This window comes from Hemiscyllium ocellatum, chromosome 1, assembly GCF_020745735.1.
Source record: "Hemiscyllium ocellatum isolate sHemOce1 chromosome 1, sHemOce1.pat.X.cur, whole genome shotgun sequence".
Lineage (NCBI taxonomy): Eukaryota > Metazoa > Chordata > Chondrichthyes > Orectolobiformes > Hemiscylliidae > Hemiscyllium > Hemiscyllium ocellatum.
In genome coordinates, this window is record NC_083401.1 from 142003626 (window position 1) to 142030919 (window position 27294).

Below are 27294 nucleotides of genomic sequence, written 5' to 3' on the forward strand. Positions count from 1 at the left end.
GTGCATGTCTTTGTTTGGCTTGTCCTCGGATGGATGTATTGTCCCAGTCGAAGTGGTGTCCTTCCTCATCCATATGTGAGGGTACTAGTGAGAGAGGGTCATATCTTTTGTGGTGAGTTGGTGTTCATGTATCCTGGTGGCTCGTTTTCTGCCTGTTTGTCCAATGTAGTGTTTGTTACAGTCCTTGCAGTGTATTTTGTAAATGACATTAGTTTTGCTCATTGTCTGTATAGGGTCTTTCAAGTTCATTAGCTGATGTTTTAGTGTGTGGTGGGTTTGTGGGCTACCATGATGCCAGGGGGTCTGAGTAGTCTGGCAGTCATTTCCGAGATGTCTTTGTAGGGGAGAGTGGCTAGGGTTTCTGGATGTGTTTTGTCTGCTTGTTTGGATTTGTTGTTGAGAAATTGGTAGACTGTGTTCATTGGGTGCCCATTCTTTTTGAATACGTGGTATAGGCGATTTTCTTCTGCTCTACGTAGTTCGTCTGTGCTGCAGTGTGTGTTGGATCATTGATATAATGGTCTGATGCAGCTTTGTTTGTGGGTGTTGGGATGATTGCTTCTGTAGTTCGATAGTTGGTCAGTATGTGTTTTTCTGTAGATGCTGGTTTGAAGTTCCCCATTGGCTGTTCGCTCTAATGTAACATCTAGGAATGGCAGTTTGTTGTTGTTTTTCTCATCTTTAGTGAATTTTATGCCAGTAAGGGTATTATTGATGGTCTTGAAGGTTTCCTCTAACTTGTTTCGTTAAGTGATGAAAAGGTGTCATCCATGCAGTGGACCCAGAGTTTGAGTTGGATGGTTGGCAGAGCTGTTTGCTCAAGTCTCTGCATTACTGCCTCTGCTGAGAACCCTGATATCGGGGATTCTCAAAACTCGCTAATTCTCTTAGGGGTAATGTGCGGTCTCAGTTGGTAATTAGGAAGGCAAACACAATGTTAACATGCATTTCAGGAGGGCTAGAATGTAAGTACAGAAATGTGCAGCTGAGGCTGTACAAAACTCTGGTTAGACCTCATTTGAAATATTGAAAGCTGTTTTGGGTCCCACATCTAAAGAAGGATGTGCAGGCATTGGACGGCGTCCAGAAGAGTTTACAAGAATGATCCCAGGGATGAAGGGCTTGTCATAATGATGAGCGGTTAAGGACTCTGGACCTGTATGTAGTGGAGTTTAGAAGGATGATGGGGATCTCCTGGCTCTTACAGAATACTGAGAGACCTGGATGGAATGAACATGGAGAAGATGTTTCCACTAGTGGGAGAGACAAGGGCATTACCTCAGAATGAAGGGATGACCCTTTAGAACTAAGTTGAGGAGGAATTTCTTCAGGAAAGTGTAGTGAATCTGTAGTACTCATTGCCGCAGAAAGCTGTGGAGGCCAAATCATTGAGTGTATTTAAGACATAGATAGGTTCTTGATTGGTGATGTGATCAAAGGGGATTGAGAAACAGGTCAGTCATGATTAAATGCCAGAGCAAACTTGATGGACCAAATGGCCCAGTTCTAATCTACTTTATGGTCTTATGGTTGCATTGAATGCAGGTATAGTGAGTAAAATGGTCCACTTAGATGTACCACATAGTGAATGCATTAGGACCTGAAGAGGCAGAGTCCCAGCTTGTTGCCAATTCAGAATGGTCAGCATCCGTGCACTGAGTCAGTCACAATATCACAGCATTCAAAACGTGCACGCCCATTTGATTGGTAAAAGATCTCCAGAAAATGTACCTTGACTGATTTGACCAAGCTGGGAATTTACGCAGGAACATAATTCTACACTTTATTTCTAAAAAGGTGCAAAGTTAGCAATCAGCCTGCTGTAGAAATAAATTGTACATTTTCAGAAGATGTAACTAGACATAATGCAAACATAAGATATAATTTAGTGGTTGCAATGTTAAACCATATGTTAAGAATTCAATTGCTACCAGATTTAAGGTGGTTATGGTGCAGAAGGATGCTATTTGAACGTGCCCCAGTTGTCTGAGAATTTTGGCTTAATGTCAATTGTCTGTATTTTCCCTTCATCCTATATATTATTTCTATTTAAATAATCATCCATTGCCCTTTTGAATGTCTCAATTTAGCCTGATTCCACCTTATTTCCAGATAGTGCATTCCAGATCCTGACTACTTGTCTGTGTGAAAAAGTGTTTTCTCACTTTGTGCTTGTTCCTTTTGCAAAATACTTTATATCTGTCACCTCTAGTTCTCAATCCTCTTACCAGAGTAGACAGTTCCTCCCTATCTACTCTGTCCAGACTCTCCTCATTTTGAAAATTTCTATAAGATCTCCTCTCGGCCTTCTCCCATCCATCTTCAACTGACTCATCCCTGGAACCGTTTTTGTAAAACTCTTCTGAACGTTCTCTAGTGTATCTACATTCTTCTTAAAGTGTGGCATCCAGAACTTTACACAATACTCCAGCTGATCATTCCATATACATTTAGTATAATCTCCCTGGTCTCCACCCATATTTATAAAGCCTAGAATAACATGTGCTTTATTAACTGACCTCTCTCCCTATCCTGCTATTTGTAATGAATTCTCAGTCTATATCCCCAGACCTCTTCTCCTGCCCACAGCTTTTAGAATAGAGTGCTTCATTTTACACTGTCTCTGGAGTGCATCACATCACACTTCTCTGCAATGAATTGAAGCTGCCACCTATTCGTCAACTTTTCCAGTTTCTCAGTTTCCCTTTTGAAGTTTCACATTGCCCTCCTCACTGTTTACAAAGCGCCCAAATTTTACATCGTCTGCCATTTTTGAGATTGTCCTATGCACATCAAGGTCGCAATTATTTATATTAGATTAGATTACTTAGTGTGGAAACAGGCCCTTCGGCCCAACAAGTCCACACCAACCCGCCGAAGCGCAACCCACCCATACCCCTACATATACCCCTTACCTAACACAACGGGCAATTTAGCATGGCCAATTCACCTGACCCGCACATCTTTGGACTGTGGGAGGAAACCGGAGCACCCAGAGGAAACCCACGCAGACACGGGGAGAACGGGCAAATTCCACACAGTCAGTTGCCTGAGTCGGGAATTGAACCCGGGTCTCAGGCGCTGTGAGGCAGCAGTGCTAACCACTGTGCCACCGTGTTGGAAAAGACAAAACTCCCAACAGTCTTCTATGGGGAGCTCCACTGCAATCTTGCCTCAAGCCTAAAAAATAACCATTCACTGCTAGTCGCTGTTTCTGATCCCTCAGCCAATTTTGATTCCATGTGGCTCCTGTGCCTTTTATTGCATACACTGTAAGTTTCCTCAGAGATCTCTGTAATTTTATGTCCAATGCATATGAGAAGTACATAGACACCACATCAACAACATTGCACTAGTCTTTGTTGCCTCTAATTAAAGCTGCTGCAGGTTATTTAGGCATGGTTTTGTATGATTATTGCTTCTATCACAAGAAGAATTATTTTGAGAAGTTTCCTCACGTCTGAACTTAAGCTGACTGGTCTGTAATTACTGGGCTTATCTTTACAACTGTTTTTAAACAAGGACATAATTCTTGCAATTCTCAAACCCTCTGTTGCCAGTCTTCAGTCCAGAAAAGATTGAGAGATATGATCAGTGCATCTACAAGTTCCTCTTCCTAGAATATATAGGTACTTGGATGTGTCTCATCCAGCCGTGATGCCTTGTCAATTTTAAGTACTGGCAATTTATTCAGTGTTCTTCTTTATAATTTTAAACCGTTCTAATGGTTATGTTTCCTTTGTCTCCGTGTCCTGAAAGGAGCTGCCTTATAAGTAAAGATACAAAGTATTCATTCCATATTTCTGACATGTCTCCTGCCTTCATGTGTGAATCCCTATTATCATTACAAATGGGCACTATTTGTCCTTTAATTACATATACTATATTTATGTACCTGGAGAGGATTTGGGAATTTCACTGTTAAATCTTTTTTCATTTTCTATCCTCCTTTCTCTGATTTGCTTTTTCATCTCCCTCTGTATTCAGTATGATTCTCCATTGCAATTTGTCTTGACACCTATCATGAACACATTACTACTTCTTTAACTTATTGTCAGTCTCCATTATCCAGTAAACTCAGACTTCAAGGAAATGTGCCCAAACCAAGTGGGTGGCATGGTGGCACAGTGGTTAGCACTGCTGCCTCACAGCACCAGAGACCCTGGTTTAATTCCCGCCTCAGGTGGCTGTTTGTGTGGAGTTTGCACCTTCTCCCCGTGTCTGCGTGGGTTTCCTCCAGTTTCCTCCCACAGTCCGAAAATGTGCAGGTTAGGTGAATTGGCCATGCTAAATTGCCCGAAGTGTTAGGTGAAGGGGTAAATGTAGGGGAATGGGTCTAGGTGGGTTGTGCTTTGGTGGGTCGGTATGGACTTGTTGGGCTGAAGGGCCTGTTTCCACACTGAGTAATCTAAACTAATCTAGTCACAACTATTTAACCATTCTACCATTTCAGTCTATCTGGCCCAGCTCCATTTCTTGTCCCATTGAAGTTGACATTTTCTGTAGGTGAATTGCTGAAGAAAGTTTTTTTTAAATAATCCAGTAGCAGGATGGTCAGCAACATATGCTCATTATGTTGAAGCAAGGGATGTCAGAATGTATTGTTATCAGCACTGTGACCTCAGAAGGCAACGGCATTAGAAGTGGATGTGGCCTAAGCCGGTTAGATTTAGTTTAAAGGGTCAGTCACTAGAAAAAAGGAATTAGTCCCATATGGAATGAGAAGCTGTCACCTTTGCTGTCCAGATTTCACACCAACTTATTTGGGATAGAGTTCATGGTTGAGACAGATCAGAAACTGGAGAAAATCTCTTACAAGTATGCCTCCCTTGACCCCAGAGGTTACTCATCAAGATTACTATCAGGCACTCAAAGTAGATTGCCCGTTTTGGGATATTATGAGGCAAAACATTCAATGTCCGGTAAATGAAGTCAAGATCAAAGGATACCTACTCCATGTGCTTCAGTCAAAACGAGAGAGGAACTCCAGAGGGCAGCTTCTCAAGACCCCATATCCCAAGCACTATGGTAGATCATTAAAGACTATCCAGTGGATGGGAGAACAAGTTGAAATGGATTTGTCCAGTGGAGTACTCTTCAAAGGACACCAAGCACTCCCGCAGACAACACTTCAGCCTGATGTACCTGATTAGCTCCATCAGAAAGATATTAGAATAAAGGCGGCAAGATGAATTTTCACGTTAGTCCAGCCTCAGCAAAGATGTCAACTTAGTACTTAAAATATTTGCAGTGTGAACCAGGAACACTAAGCTAATCACTCGACAACCACATAGCATACAATCTCCTAGTTGTCCACTTCTGGTAATGTCCCTACCTCTGAGCCAGACAGCCCAATTTCAAGTCCTGTCTACTTCAGAAGTGTGTTATAACACATCTGAACAGGTTGATTTTAAATATCTGTTAGAATCTGCTCGTGACTGACCAGCACTCCAAATTTCCAATTTTTCTGTAGCTTAGGGATGAATTAAATGCAGCAGTAGCTGCCAGAATTGCTGGCATCATATTTAGTCTTTTTGGTTCCTTGACAGTGGTGGTGTTGGACAATGGTTCACCTTACATCAGCAATCATTCCAAGAATTGTATAAGCAATAGCCTGTCAACCACGTCACACCATCACCTTGATATCATCATTCCAATTCTCTATTAAACTTTCTTAATGATTTTCCTGAGTTTTTGTCTAATTATACTTCCTCCTCCTTGTTCAGACTATTTGCTTTGTAAGCTGCAAATGAATCTTACACAGATTGTGTATCTATTCTAGGCAGCTTTTACTTCTGTAATAAAACTAGCTCACCCACTTAGAAGTCAAGTAAATTGTCAATGCAACTTATCCAAGCATGTGTAATGATTGTTAAATGTTAATTCCCATAACATTCATGAAGAATTTTCTATCCTTAATAGTCTAGAAAGGATAAGCAAAACACTTCCAATTATAGCTGCTTTGAGTGATGAGTTTGTTCCGGTACATAGCATTCTTAATCTCATAAAGAAATTTATAGCAGCTAGTCATTGACAACATTTTTTGTTCTGGTATTCCTCTCCCTGTCCTCTCATGATATTGACACAAGTATCCTTTATTGTTTGGGGAATGGTCACAACAGCCACTGTATTCCATTGAGCTCTGCAACTTAGATGAGAACCACACCTTCTCGTTCAATCGATTAATTGAGTCAAAATCAAACAAAGATTCACAGATGCTGGAGATCTGAATCAAAAGCTAAAATTGCTGGCAAAATCCAGTAGGCCTCGCAGCATTTGTGGTTAGAAAGCAGAGTTAATATTTATAGTCCGGTAACTGTTCAACATAACTATGTTCACCAAAGTCACTGGTAATTCTACTTTCTTCCCACAGATACTGCCAGACCAACTGGGTTTCACCAGTAATGTTTACTTTTGCTATTAGTTGAGCCACAATTATGTTATACGGTGTAAAACTGCATAGAAGTAAATAAATACTCATAATAACAATTTCATACCTAATACTAGTTGTATTTTACTAAAGCAATGCTTGATTAAACATAAAACATTTTGACCATGTTTACTACATAAAAGATCTCAAATGAAGTTTTTGGTCGAATATCTTTATCCTTGAAACCTTTGAATGATAAACTACAGAGAAATGTTTTAAGAAGAATGCCTGTTTATTTTATTGCTTAATAGACAGAGTAAGCTGATGTAAACCGAACAGTTTTGTTTTCCTCTTTTGGAAGTAATACTGATCAGTTGTATGCAATGTTTGTTGTCTTTTAGAGTGACTGGAGGAGAATTATTTGAAGATATTGTGGCCAGAGAATACTATAGTGAAGCAGATGCCAGGTAAGTGTTTCCATTTTATTGTGAGAGTAACCAGCCTGGAAATTCCTTAGATTTGCTCAGAGGAGTTTCTTGGCCCAGGTTATGACACGATATCTACTCAGTTACGTGTGAATCTTTCTCTTCAGTGACCAGTGATCAATCCTGTTGAAGTCAAATTTAACACAACAAAAACTTTTATTACTCTTTAATAGAGCATCGTTGTATGTAGATGCTGTTAAACATTGTTGCTATGACATAGCACCAATTTATTGGCTTTTTCTAAGGTAAAACAATCTAGTTCTCCAGGCTTTGCGGTATATATGCCTGTGTTTTTTGAAAAAAATTGAATATTTTCCATTTCTGAATTTTTTTAAAGCAGTGACAGGGAAAGCCAAAACACATTTAGAAATGATGCTGATTTTGTATGTGTTTGCGTTTTGAATTTTTATTTGAAATCAGAAACAATAATAACAAAAACAATTTTTAAAAGTTCACACGTAGTAGAAAATTAAAAGCTATAAAAATTGTGGTAAACTAAATGATTTACTAATATATAATGTTGCACTTGAAATTGATAGTTAGCGAAAAACAAAAGTGCATTTAAAAATGGGATGGCAAATAAACTCTGGTCTAACAATTAATGTAAATGCATAATGTTCTTGAGTGATGTTTTCTGAAATGTTCTGTTGATATAGGGTAGAGTTTCTGCTTTGATCACATTTAATGATCTGAATGCAAATTGTATCCATCTTGATATCCAATTGTATCCATCCACCTAACTTTCCACTCAAAACAATTTGCATGTTACTGAACGCAAAATCTGCTGTGTACCAATAGAATCATGCATTGTTTTGAGTACATTTTCAAAATAATTAGTTTAAAAATATTTTTAGATAAGATTAACCATGGTAACTGGAAGCAGTTTGATAAAGGCAGCTGAAAATAGCTGTGTCTCAAAAAAATCAGCAGTTTAATCATAGTTGTCAGTGCACCATCTGTAAGTAACCTAATTTTAACTGACTATAAATGAGCTTTAAACGATATGCTAAGCTGGGTTCTCGTTACATTCATGTACAGTAATCAGTTAAACTTATTATCTTGAAAAAATACATCCTAAATATTTAAATATGTTTTTTGAAATCCTTGCCATCAAAGCACTCTTTTTTGAGCCTCCTCAGTCGCTCACAAATAATTTGTAGAAAATCTCAAGTGTTTAGGGGCCGTACCTGATCTTATGGATAGGATCATCTTCTAGCAGGATGGTTTTAAAACCAGTTTAAGTGATTGCAGAAACATTTTCTTTTTGATTGCAATTTGCTCCCAAAATTCAGTAATCATTAGCGGGAAAACAGGTTCAAGTTAGAATTCCAGGTTAGGGTTGATCAACCTCTTTGGGTGAGGTGCCACATTTCAGTCTTTTCTCACTCAAGGGGGTAGGATGGTGAGTCTGCATGCAACATCAAGCATGAACTTTCAATGTGAAAGGTGAGGTGTAAAGAATGCATTTTTCCAAAATGTTAAGCCAAAAAATAAGTCAAAGCAATAAATTGATTTTTTTTAAACAAGTCTATGATTAATAAAGATGACCATTAACGGGGGCAAATTAGACAGCTAATCAATAAAAGTTTAGGAAGCCAAGAGAGAGACAAAGTCGAGATCACCTCTGAATTGGTGAGACGGTCTGGGGCCAATCTGTGTAGTTGGGCTGAACCCATCTTGAAGTACCCTCAAGTGATGCAACATCCAGTGTGGCCTTAATATAACTCGTACACAAACGGGAAAAGAAGCTATTTGCATTTAGCCTGGGTGTTTCTCCTTGCCTGTCTGTTTTTGTGTGTCTCTGTCTCCCCACCCACACACAGATCGCTGCTCCCTGTGACTCTCACCCACTCCCTCTTACTGACATTCACTCTCCTCTGTCCTGCTGCATCTCCTGTTCTCCATCACACTCTGTCTCTCCCCCCCTGCTCCAGTTACCCCCTTGCTTGCTCTCTCCCCTTCTGTTCCCCCCCTCCCCTTTTCATGTTTCCCCCTCGCTCGCTCTCACTCTCTCTCTCTTCTCCTGTTCCCTCTCATTCGCACTCTCCCCTCAATGTGCTCTCTCACCATAGACCCTGCTTCCACTGGCCTCCCTGTTCTACAGTTCCTCATTGACTCCCACTCTCCCGCTCTGCTCCAGCTCACTGATCACAACTCCCCTGTCCCTGCTCCAGCTTGTTTCCATTCCCTTTTGCCCACTTGCTCACTCTCACCTTCACAATTGCTCCTTGTTCTCACTACCTCCTCCACTCTTCCTCCTTTGCTTGCTGCCTTCTCCATCCTCACCCATGCTTTCATTTCAGACTGCATTCCATACACAAGCACATACACTCTCACACATGCATTATGTCGCGCACTCACTCCCTCGTGCACGGTCTCTCACTCTCTTGCACTTGCTCTCTCCCTCACACACTCTCCAGCTCGTGCTCTCTCACTCTCGCTCTTGCTCTCTCTCTCTTGTGTGCACTCACTCTGTGTCTCGCGTGCTCGCGCTCTCTCACTCACGCCCCACACGCCCACACGTGGAGATATGTTATATTGGCATAAAGTCAACAATTTTAAAATAACCCTAAATGATAGACAATATTGTGCAGCCTTGTTTTTGAATCCATTTAATCTCATTTAATATTTTTCACACCATCAGTTGATATGTAAGTTCTCCCTTGCCCACAGGATAACTTCCATTTGGTAATGTTCTAACTCACGTCCCCACCCTTCACATTGAAACTGTGGTTGTATTAACGTTAGATGAGTAAACATTAGAAATCAAATCTTCAAAAATTTTTACCTGTTTGATAAGTTATGGCAAACATTTCAGAAATGGAAACTACTTCAACTTTCTTGAGAACTTCAACATATTGCATTCCTGCTGTTTGTACATTCTAGAACTTGTGCCTTTTAGTTTTATAGTTTAAATTGAAATTATGGATAATGAATAATGAAATTTGTTGTAATTCAGTCCAGGAAGGCATAATTTCTTCATGTAGAATTCACCTTCCATTTCTTTTAATCCTCTTTCTAAATATCTAACTTCTAAATATCCATTTAGAGGGGACATTCATCATGTGTTCTTTAAGCTTAGAACGAGTTTATTGAATTGAATTTGTGCCACTTTTTGTTAACCTTTTACATATTAATGAAAATGCCATCATCCAAACTGGGGAAACCCATGTCAACATTTCCAGCTTTAAGATTTCTCTGAGTATTATAATAGTAAGCCATGGGTGGAGTTACGTACCAGGAGTTAACATCAAATGTAGTCTTCAGATGAATTAGTTTTCAAGGACTAAAAAATCTCCATTTCAAACAAATATGTTGTTTTGGAAAATATAGGGGGTGATCGATTCACAGGGGAATGTAGCACGAACAGGTAAGTTTCTGGTCATGAGACTGGCTCTAATGCAATGAAGGGTACGTTGGGTTCCAAGAGATCAATTATGTTAGAGGACACTCTACTCTGAGGTACAGACAGACGTTTCTGTGGCCAGCAGCGAAAATTTAGAATGGTGTGTTGCTTCCCTGGTGCCAGGATCAGGGATGTAGTCATAGAGATGTACGGCATTGAAACAGACCCTTCGGCCCCAACCCATTCATGCTGACCAGATATCCCAACCCAATCTAGTCCAACCTGCCAGCACCTGGCCCATAACCCTCCAAACCAATCCTATTCATATACCCATCCAAATGCCTCTTAAACGTTGCAATTATACCAGCCTCCACCACATCCTCTAGCAGCTCATTCCATACACGTACCACCCTTTGTGTGAAACAGTTGCCCCTTAAGTCTCTTTTATATCTTTCCCCTCTCACCTTAAACCTATGCCGTATAATTCTGGACTCCCCGACCCCAGGGAAAAGACATTGTCTATTTATCCTATCCATGCCCCTCATAATTTTGTAAACCTCTATAAGGTCGCCCCTCAGCCTCCGCGCTTCAGGGAAAACAGCCCCAGCCTGTTCAGCCTCTCCCTGTAGCTCAGATCCTCCAACCCTGGCAACATCCTTGTAAATCTTTTCTGAACCCTTTCAAGTTTCACAGCATCTTTCTGATAGGAAGGAGACCAGAATTGCATGCAATGTTCCAACAGTGGCCCAACCAATGTATTGTACAGCCACAACATGACCTCCCAACTCCTGTACTCATACTCTGACCAATAAAATAAAGCATACCAAACGCCGCCTTCACTATCCTATCTACCTGCGCCTCCACTTTCAAGGAGCTATGAACCTGCATTCCAAGGTCTCTTTGTTCAGCAACAGTCCCTAAGACCTTACCTAAAAGTGTATAAGTCATGCTACGATTTGCTTTCCCAAAATGCAGCACCCGCATTTATCGGAGTTAAACTCCATCTGCCACTTCTCAGCCCATTGGCCCATCTGGTCCAGATCCTGTTGTAATCTGAGGTAACCCTCTTCGCTGTCCACTACACCTCCAATTTTGATGATATCTGCAAACTTACTAACTGTACCTCTTATGCTTGCATCCAAATCATTTAAATAAATGACAAAAAGTAGAGACCCAGCACCGATCCTTGTGGCACTCCACTGGTCACAGGCCTCCTGTCTGAAAAACAACCCTCCACCACCACCCTCTGTCTTCTACCTTTGAGCCAGTTCTGTATCCAAATGGCTAGTTCTCCCTGTATTCCATGAGATCTAACCTTGCTAATCAGTCTTCCATGGGAAACCTTGAGAGGGTGCAGAATATTCTCAATGGGAAGAGGGGCCAGCAAGAGGTCATTGTCCACATTGGAACCAATGACATAGGAAGGGAAAAGGTTGAGATTCTGAAGAGAGATTACAGAGAGTTAGGTAGGAATTTTGAAAAGGAGGTCATTGAGAGTCGTAATATCTGGATTACTGCTGGTGCTACAAGCTAGTGAGGGCAAGATTAGCAGATGAATGCATAGCTGAGGAGCTGGTGTACGGGAGAAGGATTCACATTTTTGGATCATTGGAATCTATTTTGGGGTAGAAGTGACCTGTACAAGACGAGCAGATTGCACCTAAATTGGAAGGAGACTAACATACTGGCGGGGAGATTTGCTAGAGCTGCTCGAGAAGATTTAAACTATGAAGGTGGGAGTGGGGAGTGGGAGGGAAGTGATCAATCTGAGACTGGTACAGTTAAGAACAGAAGCTTGTCAAACAGTCAGAGCAGGCAGGGACAAGGTAGGTTTAATAAATTGAACTGTATTTATTTCAATGGAAGGGGCCTAACATGGAAGGCAGATCAACCCAGGGCATGGTTAGGAACATGGAACCAGGATATCATAGCAATTACAGAAACATGGCTCAGGGATGGGCAGGACTGGCAGCTTAATGTTCCAGGATACAAATGCTACAGGAAGGTTAGAAAGGGAGGCAAGAGAGGAGGGGGAGTGGTGTTTTTGATAAGGGATAGCATTACAGCTGTGCTGAGGGAGGATATTCCCAAAAATATATCCAGGGACATTATTTGGGTGGAACTGAGAAATAAGAAAGGAATAATCATCTTATTGGGATTGTATTATAGACCCCCCCCCCCCCCCCCTACAAACCTGTCAGATAATCTCCGCTATCTGTAAGGATAATAGGGTGGTTATGGTAGGGGATTTTAACTTTCCAAATATAGACTGGGACTGCCATAGTGTGAAGGGTTTAGATGGAGCGAATTTGTAATGTGTGTACAAGAAAATTTTCTGATTCAGTATGTCGATGCACCTATTAGAGAAGGTGTAAAACTTGACCTACTCTTGGGAAGTAAGGTAGGGCAGGTGACTGAAGGGTCAGTGGGGGAGCACTTTGGGGCCAGTGACCATGATTCTATTAGTTTTAAAATAGTGATGGAAAAGGATAGACCAGATCTAAAAGTTGAAGTTCTAAATTGGAGAAAGTCCAATTTTGACGGTGTTAATCAAGAACTTTCAAAAGCTGATTGGGGGCAGATGTTTGCAGGTAAAGGGATGGCTGAAAAATGGGAAGCCTTCAGAAATGAGATAATGAGAATCCAGAGAAAACATATTCCTATTAGGATGAAAGGGAAGGCTGGTAGGTATAGGGAATGCTGGATGACTAAAGAAGTTGAGGGTTCTCGCCTACCACTGGTTCTCACCTACCACCCCACCAACCTCCATATACAGCGTATCATCCGCCTTCATTTCCGCCACCTCCAAACGGACCCCACCACCAGGGATATATTTCCCTCCCCTCCTCCCCTATCAGCGTTCCACAAAGACCACTCCCTTCGTGACTCCCTCGTCAGGTCAACACCCCCCACCAACCCAACCTCCACTCCCGGCACCTTCCCCTGCAACCGCAGGAAATGTAAAACTTGCGCCCACACCTCCTCCCTCACTTCCCTCCAAGGCCCCAAGGGATCCTTCCATATCCGCCACAAGTTCACCTGTACCTCCACACACATCATCTATTGCATCCGCTGCACCCGATGTGGCCTCCTCTATATTGGGGAGACGGGCCGCCTACTTGCGGAACACTTCAGAGAATACCTCTGGGGTGCCCGGACCAACCACCCCGTGGCTCAACACTTTAACTCTCCCTCCCACTCCACCGAGGACATGCAGGTCCTTGGACTCCTCCATCGGCAGAACATAACAACACGACGGCTGGAGGAGGAGCGCCTCATCTTCCGCCTGGGAACCCTCCAACCACAAGAAATGAACTCAGATTTCTCCAGTTTCCTCATTTCCCCTCCCCCCACCTTGTCTCAGTCGGTTCCCTCAACTCAGCACTGTCCTCCTAACCTGCAATCTTCTTCCTGACCTCTCCGCCCCCACCCCACTGCGGCCTATCACCCTCACCTTGACCTCCTTCCACCTATCACATCTCCATCGCCCCTCCCCCAAGTCCCTCCTCCCTACCTTTTATCTTAGCCTGCTTGGCACACTCTCCTCATTCCTGATGAAGGGCTCTGGCCCGAAACGTCGAATTTCCTGTTCCTTGGATGCTGCTTAACCTGCTGTGCTTTAACCAGCAACACATTTTCAGCTCTGATCTCCAGCATCTGCAGACCTCACTTTTTACTGGTTTGGTTAAGGTATCAGGTATAGACAGGATAGATCGAGTGAATCCTAGGAGTATAAAGGCAGTAGAAGTATACTTAAGAGGGAAATCGGGAGGGCAAAAAGGGGACATGAGATAGCTTTGGTAAATAGAATTCAGGAGAATCCAAACAGTTATTACAAATACATTAAGGACAAAAGAGTAACTAGGGAGAAAATAGGGCACAGAGCTGAAAATGTTTTGCTGGAAAAGCGCAGCAGGTCAGGCAGCATCCAAGGAACAGGAAATTCGACATTTTGGGCATAAGCCTGACCAGCTGCGCTTTTCCAGCAACACATTTTCAGCTCACACCTTGAAAAATGTCCATATTACAGAGGAGGAAGTGCTGGATGTCCTGAAATGCATAAAGGTGGATAAATTCCCAGGACCTGATCAGGTGTACCCTAGAACTCTGTGGGAAGCTAGAGATGTGATTGCTGGGACTCTTGTTGACTTACTTTTATCATCGATAGTCACAGGTGAGATGCTGGAAGACTGGAGGTTGGCTAACATGGTGCCACTGTCTAAGAACGGTGGTAAAGACAAGCCAGGGAACTATAGACCAGTGAACCTGATGTAATTGATGGGCAAGTTATTGGAGGGAATCCTGAGGGACAGGATGTACATGTGTTTGGAAAGGCAAGAGCTGAAAATGTGTTGCTGGAAAAGCGCAGCAGGTCAGGCAGCATCCAAGAAACAGGAGATTCGACGTTTCAGGCATTAGCCCTTCTTCAGGAATAAGCCCTTCATTCCTGAAGAAGGGCTTATGCCCGAAACGTCGAATTTCCTGTTTCTTGAATGCTGCCTGACCTGCTGCGTTTTTCCAGCAACACATTTTCAGCTCTGATCTCCAGCATCTGCAGACCTCACTTTCTCCTCTTTGATAAGGTAAGGACTGATTCGGGATAGTCAACATGGCTTGGTGCGTGGGAAATCATGTCTCACAAACTTGATTGAGTTTTTTGAAGAAGTAACAAAGAGGATTGATGAGGGCAGAGTAGTAGATGTGATTTATATGGACATCAGTAAGGTGTTCGACAAGGTTCTCCATGGGAGACTGGTTAGCAGGGTTAGATCTCTCTGAATACAGGGAGAACTAGCCATTTGGATACAGAACTGGCTCAAAGTAGAAGACAGAGGGTGGTGATGGAGGGTTGTTTTTCAGACTGGAGCCCTGTGACCATTGGAGTGCCACAAGGATTGGTGCTGGGCCCTCTACTTTTTGTCATTTATATAAATGATTTGAATGCGAGCATAAGAGGTATAGTTAGTAAGTTGGCATGGACAGGTTGGATCGAAGGGTCTGTTTCCATGTGTACACTTCTATGACTCTAAATAGTAAGATCAAAGTAAGACTTAGTTCCAGCTCAGTTTTGTGCTATATTCTGTTCCTTACTCTGATATTAGAGTTATAAATTTGTATGCAAATGATCATTTAAAAGCAGTCAGTGTAAAGTTGGCAAAGAATAGTTATACGTCCATGCATGGTGGTGCTTTGAAAGGAAAGTTTATAGGGTGACAATGCAGGGAGTTTCTGTCACGGATATTCATATTAGATTTTACATTGGAAAAGTTGTCAAGAACTGTGTAGATGTGGTACTGCTTTCTCTACTAGTTGTACAGGAGTTTTAATTTTGAAAGCATAGTTTACATTTACACCAGCAGTAAACTGTTCTGATTGTTGTAATGATGTGGAGGAGCCGATGTTGGACTGGGATTGACAAAGTTAAAAATCACACAACACCAGGTTATAGTCCAACAGGTTTATTTGGAAGCACTAGCTTTGAGTGCTGCTCCTTCATCAGATAGCTACTGGAGTAGGATCGTAGGACATAGAATTTATAGCAAATGATGATTAGTGTCATAGAACTGATGCGATGTATTGAACAAACATAGATTGCTGTTAAGTCTTTGATCTTTTATAGTGGATTGTAGGTTTTGATTCATTAATATGTAAATTTCAGGTCGTCTTTCAAGTCACATTCCCGGAATAAATTAAGGTTTTATAAAAAGTCCCATCTCAGTTCAGACAATGCATTAAGGATGTGAGTTTAGAGTCTGTATGTATACCAATCTTGAGTCAGATGGGTTTTATTTCCATCGAGGGAATTTGTAACATGTCACATAGATTATAAAAAATATTGATTGCCTACAGATTGTGCCCTTTTCGAACACATTAGAATGTATTTAAAATACATTTCTGCAAATGCAAATTCACCCGATAGACTTGTGTGTATGTGTGTGATAAAGAGAGAGTGTGTCTGTCTGTGTGGGAGGGAGTGATCGTGTGTGTTTGTGTGCATGTGTGATACTGTGTGCGCATGGTTGTGTGTGTGAGGAGGGTGCCTGTGTGCATGACAGCACGCGTATGTAAAGAACACTACCTGCATGTTCCCTCCCAAAATATATCTTCTGGACATCAGTCATCAGAAAAGATGCACAGATTGTGATAGTGTTATCGCTGAATGCAGACAAACATCTGACAGAGAATATGAAACTGATTCTGGGTGATGATGTCTTAGTATGGATTGAAAGCGTAGTGTTTATATTATTAGTTATCTATGCAAAGGAATCAGGTGAGATAGTCACAGCTTTGCCTCTGAATCAGAATGACATGTGCAGCAATAAATTTAGAATGGCATCATGGTCAGCACAGATATGATGGCCCAAATCTGCTGTACTTTTGAGTTCTTGTCCAGGGGTTTGAGTGCAGAAACCAGAGTCGTTACTTCAGTATCGGACTGAGGTTTTCTTCCAGACAGATCCATCTATGTGACAAAGTCGGTTGACCTCAATCATCGATGACATAATGCACTCCGAATTCTTTTCAGATCTGTAACTCTGTTAGTTTAGCTGCCTTTATCACTCTACCTTCCATTCAGTTAGTAGCAATAAACATCTCCTGATCATGGTAATTTCTGCTTTTATCCATGTTCAAGGAAGCGCTCCATTATTCAGGCTGCCCGTTTGCCTTGTCCAGCAGCAGACCCGCATCACATTGAGATCTCTCTGTAATCTTTCTTTCAGTTGTCTGTTAGAAATCCCCTCTACTGTATGTGAACTTTTCTTCCAAAATGTATCTTTTATGACAGTACTGAATCTGTGTTTTCTACTTCTCCACTCTTGTATCCCCTACTGCTAACTTCTGGCTTTCACTTTTTGTGCTTTATCTGGAACATTTAGCCATTTAAAAAAAAAATTCCCATTGATTTGCCTGCATATTCCACTATCATGGTCACCCTCTGATCTTCCCCTGGCTCTTAAATGAACTGTGAACCCATTTTGGGCCAGCAATGCACACTTGAGATTATGCTTTCATGTTCTGCAATGGTACATATTCCTTGAGCTATTGAATTCTGCTCCTTTGTTTGAGAGTTGTAGAACTCATTGATACTTCATCAGTACCTTCTCCTGTGTTCTCAGAGTTGTAACTTATTTGCAGTTACAGTCTGATTCCCATGTTGTATGAGGAAAGTTTTTCTGGCATGTAACTTTTCCTGACCCTGTTATAGTGAATCTGAAGTCTCCCTTGGATGGACTAATGTGTGTCAAAGCTCTCTTATTTTTTTCCTGATTACTGAGCATGAATTCAGGAAATGAAATCTGTTCTTGTGGCATGTAACATATTTAGATGCAACAAAAGGTGCAAAACAAAATCGAGCTGATCCTTATTCCTTCTGGATCATCATGTAGTACCAGGCAGTTTTAGGTTCCAGCCATACACTAACTTGCAGTTTGGCTGATTTGCCAGCGATCATGAGTCTTTCATTCTCTGTATTATGGCAGAATTCCCATCATGTCTTCCAATGGGAGCTGGAAATGATGGTCTTCATAAAATGATTCTTAGAGCAGTAGCCATTTGTTCAGAGAGTCATTACCATGAAATTGAATACCTTCCAAAATTAAAGTCTGCCCATGTGTGAAATTTGTGTGCGATCTAACAGTTTAAATGCCAACACAGATTCTAGAGTTTCAAGTATGAACTTCTTTAGCTTTTTATATAATCCCTCAAACTTCACGGTGTGTTCTTCCATGGATTGATTGTCTATCATAATCAATTCATCAAGTATTGACCACAATTCAAAGACTCCCAATAAGTCATCCTTTTTATAAAATTTGTCGATAAACAGTTTTAAAATCTGCAATCCCTCCTCAAGTGTCCAAGTCAGTTACTTACAGTTCTGAAAATATTTTCTTTCTAAAGTTATTCTTTCTTGGTTAGCATAAAGTCAAATCTATACCTTTGCTGCTTCTTGGTTCGAGAAGTGATCCAAGTCCTTAACTGCACTTCATTCTTCCATTGCTCAAAAAGCTCCAAATCTGAAAACTCTGGTGGGTGATTATAGTTCGTGATCCTGCGACATGATTTTGTAATTTCATTGGAAAATGGTACCGAGAGCTTTACTCAGATCAGAAACCGGTTGCCTTCTACTTTCATTATCTTCCCACTTGAAGAGATCAAGTCCGTCTTCTGTCACTGTGGTGAACAGACTGATTTCCATATGTTGAATTAGGCAGTAGATGATGTTTTGGAGATTTGCACATTTTATTATAAGTCTGTGGTTTATTACAAATACCAGTTTCCTACTTTCCTTCTCGACCCTTTTTCAGTGTCTCGTAAGGGAAAACTCCTGTCTTTTTTTTGCTTTTAAAACTTTTTGACAAACATGGGGGCTTGCACCAATTCTTTTTTTCATTTATGGGATGTTGGCATCCCTGGCTAGGCCAGCATTTATTGCTCATCTCATAACTGTAAACTGAGCAATTAAAAAATCAACTGCATTACTTTGGGTCTGGAGTCAGAATAGGCCAGACTAAGGATGGCAGATTTCCTTCCCTGAAGGATATTACTGGACTTAATGGGTTTTAAAACAATTCACAGTCATTGCATGTTCACTATTATGCTAATCTTTCAATTCCTGATTTTTATTGAATTCAAATTTTATCATCTGCCATGGCGGGATTTGAACTCCTGTCACTAGAGCCTTGCCGTGTGATTAGATTAGACTTACAGTGTGGAAACAGGCCCTTCGGCCCAACAAGTCCACACCGACCCGCCGAAGCGAAACCCACCCATACCCCTACATTTACCCCTTACCTAACACTACGGGCAATTTAGCATGGCCAATTCACCTGACCCGCACATCTTTGGACTGTGGGAGGAAACCGGAGCACCCGGAGGAAACCCACGCAGACACGGGGAGAACGTGCAAACTCCACACAGTCAGTCGCCTGAGTCGGGAATTGAACCCGGGTCTCAGGTGCTGTGAGGCAGCAGTGCTAACCACTATGCCACCGTGCCGCCCACTATGCCACCGTGTGGTTCCTAGTCCAATAATAATACCATTATACCACTACCTCCTGAAGAACCCAACTGTTTCTTCCCCCATATATCTGGAAGAGCTATCACACACAACCAAACATCCTTGTTCAGTTTAAATGACGATCCTATTAAGGGGAGAACCCACCCTTTTGAGTAGAAAGTTCAGTGAGCCAGGGAGTGCTCACGAAACAGTGCCATCAACAATGATCGGTGAAAGTGCATGTAAATGATTAGATGGTCACTTTGGTGATTTTTTTCTGTTCTGTCACAGTTCTCCATCCCATTCTCATGTCTCCATGCTTCGATGTCTGCATTCCTCTGAGGAAACTCAGCAAACTTCAATCATTTTCTTCATCAGTGCTTTTCAATCCCTCAGCTTTTAGGTTAACAACTTCAGATTTTAGCAAAGTCTCACATTATTTTCTTTGACAGAAGGTGTGGGCAGTGCAGGACAGATGTATTATTGCACTGGGGGTTGGGGAACTGATGAATGCTTTTGTAGACCTCCCCAACCTATCAAAACACAACAACGTTTGTTTCAATCTGCTTTGTGCCTTCTGCCAGACTCTGGGGCCTTGGAAATTGCTTTGTCGTCCTGATTTTTTTTATATACTTTCCTTCCTACCTGTCCCCCTTTGGCCTATTAATGTACAAACTCTGTTTCTTGGAAGATTCTTCTGTCCCTTGTTATTCCTTTGTTTATCTCTCAGCAATATCACTATTCCATTTAATTGCTCCCCACACTCTAACCAGACATTTCAGAATTCTTTCATTGTGTTTTGTTTTATTTTAGTTTTCCTGTTATGCAAAAAAATGCCTGTTTATCTTTAATGTTTTCCAATCACAAGGAAGGATATTAAAATCTGGCATATTGATGTTACTGATGTGTGATGTGCTGAATATATATCTGTTTGTCTAGTTTGGCTTTCAGATTTCCAGTAACTGTAAACGTTTTGCTTTTTGTTTCGTCATTGATGCAAACCTATGAATCAGTCATTACAATAGTTGTGAATTTTCCAAGTTTAAGATTATGTTAAATTTGACTGAAAGATAGCACTACAGTTAGAAAGTTGGAGATTCAAGTTTCAATCCGTAGACTTCAGCTTGTAATCTAGGCCGACAGCTCTGTACGAAGTGAATTCTGCATAGTCAGTCACAGATGCTGTATTTTAGATTAAATTGAGGTCCTTTCCATCTGAATAACAGGGACATTCTCTGCAGTGCCTTGGCCAATGTCAAGCAGGATCTTTGAAGCTACCTTATTGTTATTTGTGGGAATTTGCATGCAAATAGATTGCAGTGATTACTTTTGGGGGGAGAAAAAGGTTATGATAAAATTCTTAAGGATGCTATAAGGTACTGCATAAATGTAAAGTTTTTTTTACTTTTCATCTGTAAGGGATGGATGATTAAATGTTACAGATTCTAATCACATGAATTGGTGACCTCTTAATTTTGGAAGTTTCCTTATACCAACTTTCCAATCAAGCCTGACATTTCTCTCTGGAGATTCATTGAAGAATGCAATGAAACATTGAGAAGGCTGAAGTCATAATCTATAACTCCAGCCAGAAACTTTGACCCTTAGTCACTGATCCTAAACACCTTTCTGATCACTAGTCTGACCTAATCATATTGCAACCAATCAGTGTTCTATTTAATAGCAAGCTTAGCGTCTGACGGTAACCGCTTTCCATCACCAAGGTCCTTCCTTCCTTCCTCCTTTGTCATATCCATATCTCCGCCCAGCTCTCAGTCCAATGCTGCTAAAATCCTCACCCTTGGTTTGTTTAGCACTACACCCAACTGTTCCAGTACTCTTCTTTGCAAGCCTCCTGTCCTGCATCCTCCACACAGTTCATATTAGCAGAGAAACATGGGACTTAAGAGCAAGAGGCAGCCATTTGGCTCTTTGAGCCTGCTCCACCATTCAATAAGATCATGGCTGATCTGGTTATGGTCTTGGCTTCGCTTTCCTGTCTGTGCCCCAGGATCCTTGACTCCATTTTCATTTAAAAATTTACATGAATAAATTTGATTTCTTTATCTCTAGGAGGAAAAAAAATTCTCCTCATCTGTGTTAATGGGGAGACTCTTAACTTCAAATATCTTCCTTAGTTTTAGTCTCCCAACAATAGGAAACACCATCTAGGAACACACACTACCTAATCTCCTCAAGATCTTTTATGTTCCATTGAAATTACCTTTTGTTCTTCTACACTCTAGTGAATATCGATCCAACGTTTTCAACAGTTCATCATAAGTCTTTTATCCCGACAGTGAGTTCAGTAAATCTTCTCTGAACTGCTTCTAAAGTAGTTATATCCTTTTTCAAATAAGGGGACCAAAGTTGTACACAGTACTCCAGGTGTAGTCTTGATATCAACCTATACAGCTGCCATAAAATATCCCAACATTTCTGTTCCATTCATCGAGGAATAAATGACATTCTATTTGTCCACCAGATGCAAAGAGCTCTGCTGGCCTAATTCTGACTTGTATGAAGTCCCATTCAGGTCACACCGTAGATTTAAAATTCTCTCCATTATGGTTAAATTTCTCCTCCCCTTCCCTGATTCTCTAATTTCTCGCAGCCTTATGATGTTACCAATTCTGACATCTTGCATACTGGATTTCCCAAGCTTTCAGCTTTTGAGGCCGCAAGGCTCTCAAATTCTCTCCTTTAAATATATCTACTTCTCTGTTCTCTGTTAAGATTCACCTAGTTTTTGACCACCTTTGAATGAGGCTATTTGCTTATGGCTTGTAGAGGCCAAGAATGTTGAAAAATAAATCAACTGTTTAGTTAATAACTGAATGGAAAACATGGCAATATAGTTCAGCTTAACATGTTTATTGTAACAAGTATATTAAAAGCTCTTTTGACTGAACATTATTTTCGTAGTTAACTTGTACTTCAACCTACAGAACAGAACCTTTAATGCAATGGAAACAAAGCTACTATTAAGTGTATGTCATACTGTCTTTTAAGCAGACATGATGGCTCAGTGGTTAGTACTGCTGCCTCTCAGCACCAGGTTTGATTCCAGCTTTGGGCGACTGTGTGGAGTTTGCACATTCTCACGGTGTCTGCATGGGTTTCCTTCGGGTGCTCCTGTTTGCTCCCACAGTCCAAAGATATGCAAATTAGGTGAATTGGCCGTGCTAAATTGCCCATTGTGTTCAGGGATTTGTAGTCAGGGGAAATGTGGAGTAATAGGTAAAACCAAGGACTGCAGAAGCTGGAAACCAGATTCTAGATTAGAGTGGTGCTGGAAAAGCACAGCAGTTCAGGCAGCATCCGAGGAGGAGGAAAATCGACGTTTCGGGCAAAAACCCTTCTTCGGGAATCTGAGTAATAGGGTAGGGGAATGGGTCTGGGTGGGATACACTTTGGAGGGACGGTGTGAACTTGTTGGGCCAAATGGCCGGTTTCCACACAGCCAGGATTCTATAATTCGAAATAATTATTGACTAATTACTTCTAATCTTTTGTTTTATCATTCCCAGCCTGAAAATTTTGAATTCCAGAACTTTTTAACTGTGCAACTTTTCATGAAGACTTCTCCCTCTATCTGAAGTGATGCAAATTACCTACCTCTCTTTTAACTTCTCTCAAATTTCATCTTTCAAATCTAAGTAGGCTCCAATATGTATCCCTATGTGGTGAAGCACAGAAACCTTCAACCTTCGACTCTGGTAGGTTGCCTATGTAATTTTCAGGGAAATCTTTGAAACACTTCCATTTCAAAGCCCATCTCCATGGTAACATGATCCTCGTACCCAGGTAAAAATACTGATTAGCTAACTTGGGGACCTCAGCCCTTTACATTTTGGATGTAAATTGACAGTTTAAAATACATTTGTTTACAATATAATATTTTCACACTTTTTGGGACCTTGGAGACTGTCCGTCTATGAGTACACAGCCTGATGTTACCAAGAGGAAACATTTTATACCTTTTTCTAAGTAAAACATCTGGGTCCCTTTAATCTGTAACAATCTAACCAGCTCACTGGCTGGCAGACTTCAGAACAGACCACATGACCTCTTTCACTTTACCTTAAAAATAAAATCCTTGGTGGTTTTGTGATTCTATGTACCATTTACAGAATTGGTAACTATGCAAAGATCCATTTTAACAGTATTTGCTGTTGAGTGGATGTCCAGTGATGCACAGTGCTGTAGTTAATTAGTTCCTGAATTGATGTCTGTTTATTCAGCCCTAAAGTGCGAAGGGAATTTGTGTAATAATTACTGAAGTAGGTGATTTAAAATAATTGGAAGGGAGTATAAATGTGTAATTTCTATTGTTTTCTTCTTTGAGATGCGTGGATTTGAAATACAGAGCGATAATTACTAGCAAAGTGTCAAAGTTGATGTAGGTAAATGATACCTGCCTGCTACACACTCCACACAAGCCCAATTCAAAAATACTCAGCTGACTACTTGTGCTAAATTTTATTCCTCCTTTTAATTTCTCTTTGTTACCTATAAACTAAAAGTTGCTATGAACTAAGGGGAGAGGAAAGACAAGGAAATTACAATGGCCTTTATTAGCTTTATGTCGTTTGTTGTCACTGTCAAGTGCGTGGCTGTGAATGTAGCTATGTTACTTTCTTCCTGGTCGGACAGTTAGTTCTTTTCTGGGAAAAAAAATAATAATTTGGTAAATTCTAAAAACTAAATTTTGGGTTAAATGGAGCCTTGGTTTTATGGTTTGATTGGCCTGATCCAGTACAAGACTCTACTCGTGACTGTGGTCATGTTAATATATGATTGTGGGATTCAAAGACCAAATGTATCAGCCCTGATCTTGCTACATGCCAGAATAGGTTTGAGGGACTGAATGGTCAATTTCTGCTCTAAATCTATCTGATCAAAAACTTGAGACAGGCAAGTAATTGTCAAATGACTTTCCAAACAGATAAGTGTGGGTTTCCACATTTGAGAAAAAAATGAGGAGGCCACCTATTACTTGGAAAAGAAGATTCTAAGTGGGATAGAGGAGTAAGGTAGTGCTAATACACAGATCAGAGAATTCCTGGTGTGAAAGCAGGCCATTCAGCCAATTGAAGACACACTGACCTTCCAAGGGTATCACACCCAGACCCAACTCCCCAAACCCCAGCCCCCACCCCATTTAAGAGCACACCTGAAAGAATGCAATTTTCACAATGCAGGGTTTCCTGGATGATATTTAAAGTAGGTGAAGAGGTCCTCTCTATGCTTTGAAGAACCAACGAGATTACTATATGGATGTAGATTTGCCTGCTGAGCTGGAAGGTCTGTTTTCAGACATTTTGTCACCATACTAGGTAACATCTTCAGTGGCCTCCGAATGAAGCAGTAGTGGTGTAGCTCACTTTCTATTTATATGTTTGAGTTTCCTAGGGTGGTTGATGTCATTTCCTGTGGTGACATCACTTCCTATGGTGATGTGATTTTCTGTTCTTCTCAAGGGGTGGTATATAGGATCCAAGTTAATGTTTGTTCATAGAGTTTTCGTTGGAACGCCACGCTTCTAGGAATTCTCGTGCGTGTCTCTGTTTGGCTTGTCCTAGAATGGATATGTTGTCCAGTTGAAATGATGTCCTTCCTCATCTATGTGTAAGGATACTAGTGAGAGTGGATCATGTTGTTTTGTCGCTAGTTGGTGTTCATGTATCCTCTGGCTACTTTTCTGCCTGTTTGTCCAATGTAGTGTTTGTTACAGTTCTTGCATGGTACTTTGTAAATGATCTTAGTTTTGCTTGTTGTCTGTATAGAGTCTTTCAAGTTCATTAGCTGCTGTTTTAGTGTGTTGGTGGGTTTGTGGGCTACCATGATGTCTAGGGGTCTGAGTAGTCTGGCAGTCATTTCCGAGATGTCTTAGGTGTAGGGAAGTGTGACTAGAGTTTATGGATGTTGTTTGTCTGCTTGTTCGGGTTTGTTGTTCAGTTGCCCAAACAAGTAGACAAAACATGTCCAGAAACCCCAGCCACTCTCCCCTACATCTCGGAAATGACTGCTAGACTACTTGGACCCCTTGGCATCATGGTAACCCATGACCAGAAATCCCATCCACTGGAAGTTACCAGCTAATGAGAAGCCAAATGCTTCACTGTATCACTTAGCAGTGCCACCTGGGAGGTAGTTTCTGTTGCTGCAAATGCATTCACCCATGGCCTGGAAATGCTTAGGGCCTCAGGCCATAGGAGAGTGTTTGGAGAAGAAGGGTCACAGGAGAAGGGATTGGTGGAATGGTAGAGTTACCAGACATAAGTATTTTTTCTGTTTTTACTTTCGAACTGTGGCCCAGTGGATTTATATAAATATACATTTCTCACTCTTGCTCTATTTTGGCACACAATTAGTGTGAACTGCGTGCTTTGAAGGCAGACTGTCTTGAATGCTGTGAACCAGTTGTGATACCTCTTTCTATGTCCAATTTCAATCAGTTTAACTTTTCTTAGGAAAATACCTTGCATGAAAGGGAGGTAGGTCTTCTAGGTACTTCACTGTACGGCAGTAAAATATGGTCATTGTTATCATATTGAAACAACTCCTGGCTGAACTTGTCTCAAAACAGACTAGAAAAATTGATAAATGATTAAGACTTATTTAATTGTGCTACTTTGTTGCATTTTGGAGCCCAGAGCACACTATGCAGTTGCCACTCATTGGCAAAGATTTGAACTATTTATTTTAAACTCCCTTCAAGGACACTACTGGAACAATTATTAAATTTTCACAAAGCAATATTCTCTTCACCAGAGCATGTTCCAAGTACCCTGAATATTCAGGTTCTTAGATTTCCAATACCAATATCTACTTTACTATAGTGATCTCTGACCTCTGTGGAGGTGGGCCTGCTGAAGAAAGATGTTAGATTAAGTAAGACTGATGTTGATCTTCATTTTCCATGAAAGATATTTGATTTACAGAAACGAAACCAATTTTTTTTTATTGTTGTTTGACTGAATGTTATTTGGAGTTGCATTTATGGTTTTTTTATTGTGCTAGAAATCCCAGTGTTGTAGTCTTTGAAAAGTGTATGAATTTACTTCTGAGGAAAGGCTTTTACACACAGGTAAAGGTCAATTATAGCTGCACATAACTTAGAGATGATGAAGGATAGGGATCCAAATTCTCCACCCTCATTTCATCCATCCCTTCCCCAATCTAGGACGATGGCCATTTTCACTTTGTATGTCAAGGTTATACTACTTTCATTGAAGAGTGAGATGAGCACTGTAGTTGCTAATCCAACATTTTTAAAATTGCAAAACTGACCTTATTTCAGTACCATCAGTTCCTGTCCCACTTGCATCTAATTTGTTCTGCCGCCATTTTATCCATAACAGTTGATGTTTTTTCTCCAAGCTTATCATTCATTACAGAAAACTGTCCTATGAATGTAGTTGGGATTTATGAATATATCTCTCATATGTGTATGCCGGTTAAAGAAAAGATAGTGCTAATTATATTTTATGACAATTACACTAAGATTAACTTTGGCATACACAGTACTAGTGAATTCATGGCTTTATTAAATTATGAAATGCAACTTGCTGTGTTTGTCTGTCCGGAATGTTTAAAATAATCATCTGTAATGTCTAAACTTTATCGATAAAGCTTTTGATCAAATTTGCTTTTTAGCTGATTAGATTTCTTTTAGAAATTGTTCTCAATGATGACTGTGATGCTTTTAAAAAAAACTTAAGTGTGGCTTTGTTCACCGTCACTGTTTTTTATTCCTTTTTCAAGTTGCAATTGAAGAATTTCTGTTCAGTACTGTGAACTTTCTATGTGTGTGCTGTGAATATGTACCCTAAATTTCTTCTCCCTTCCATTCTGCCCTTGTTTCTTCACAGTCATTGTATACAGCAGATTCTAGAAAGTGTAAATCATTGTCACCTTAATGGCATAGTTCACAGGGACCTGAAGGTCAGTATTTACCCATGAACTGCAAGCAGAAATACGTTAATAGGGTTGGGAAAACAATCTTAAAGATCGCCCTTGCCTCAGCATATTCTGCATGGTGCCTTTTACCTACTTGCAAGTCCACATGTCTGCAGTGCATCATGGCTGA

The 27294-nt window shown here is 40.8% G+C and overlaps 1 protein-coding gene across 13 annotated transcripts in view; it reads left to right on the forward strand.

Moving 5' to 3' along the window:
- LOC132816629 (calcium/calmodulin-dependent protein kinase type II subunit delta) overlaps positions 1-27294 on the forward strand; it is a 311557-nt gene that overhangs the window by 203048 nt on the left and 81215 nt on the right. For 8 of the 13 annotated variants that reach the window (XM_060826454.1, XM_060826470.1, XM_060826504.1 and 5 more), the window contains exons 5-6: positions 6772-6837; positions 27077-27149. In XM_060826454.1, the coding sequence (XP_060682437.1) occupies positions 6772-6837; positions 27077-27149 (139 nt within the window). The remainder of the gene's footprint in view (positions 1-6771; positions 6838-27076; positions 27150-27294) is intronic. The other 5 variants (XM_060826461.1, XM_060826520.1, XM_060826515.1 and 2 more) reach the window with 1 other exon arrangement.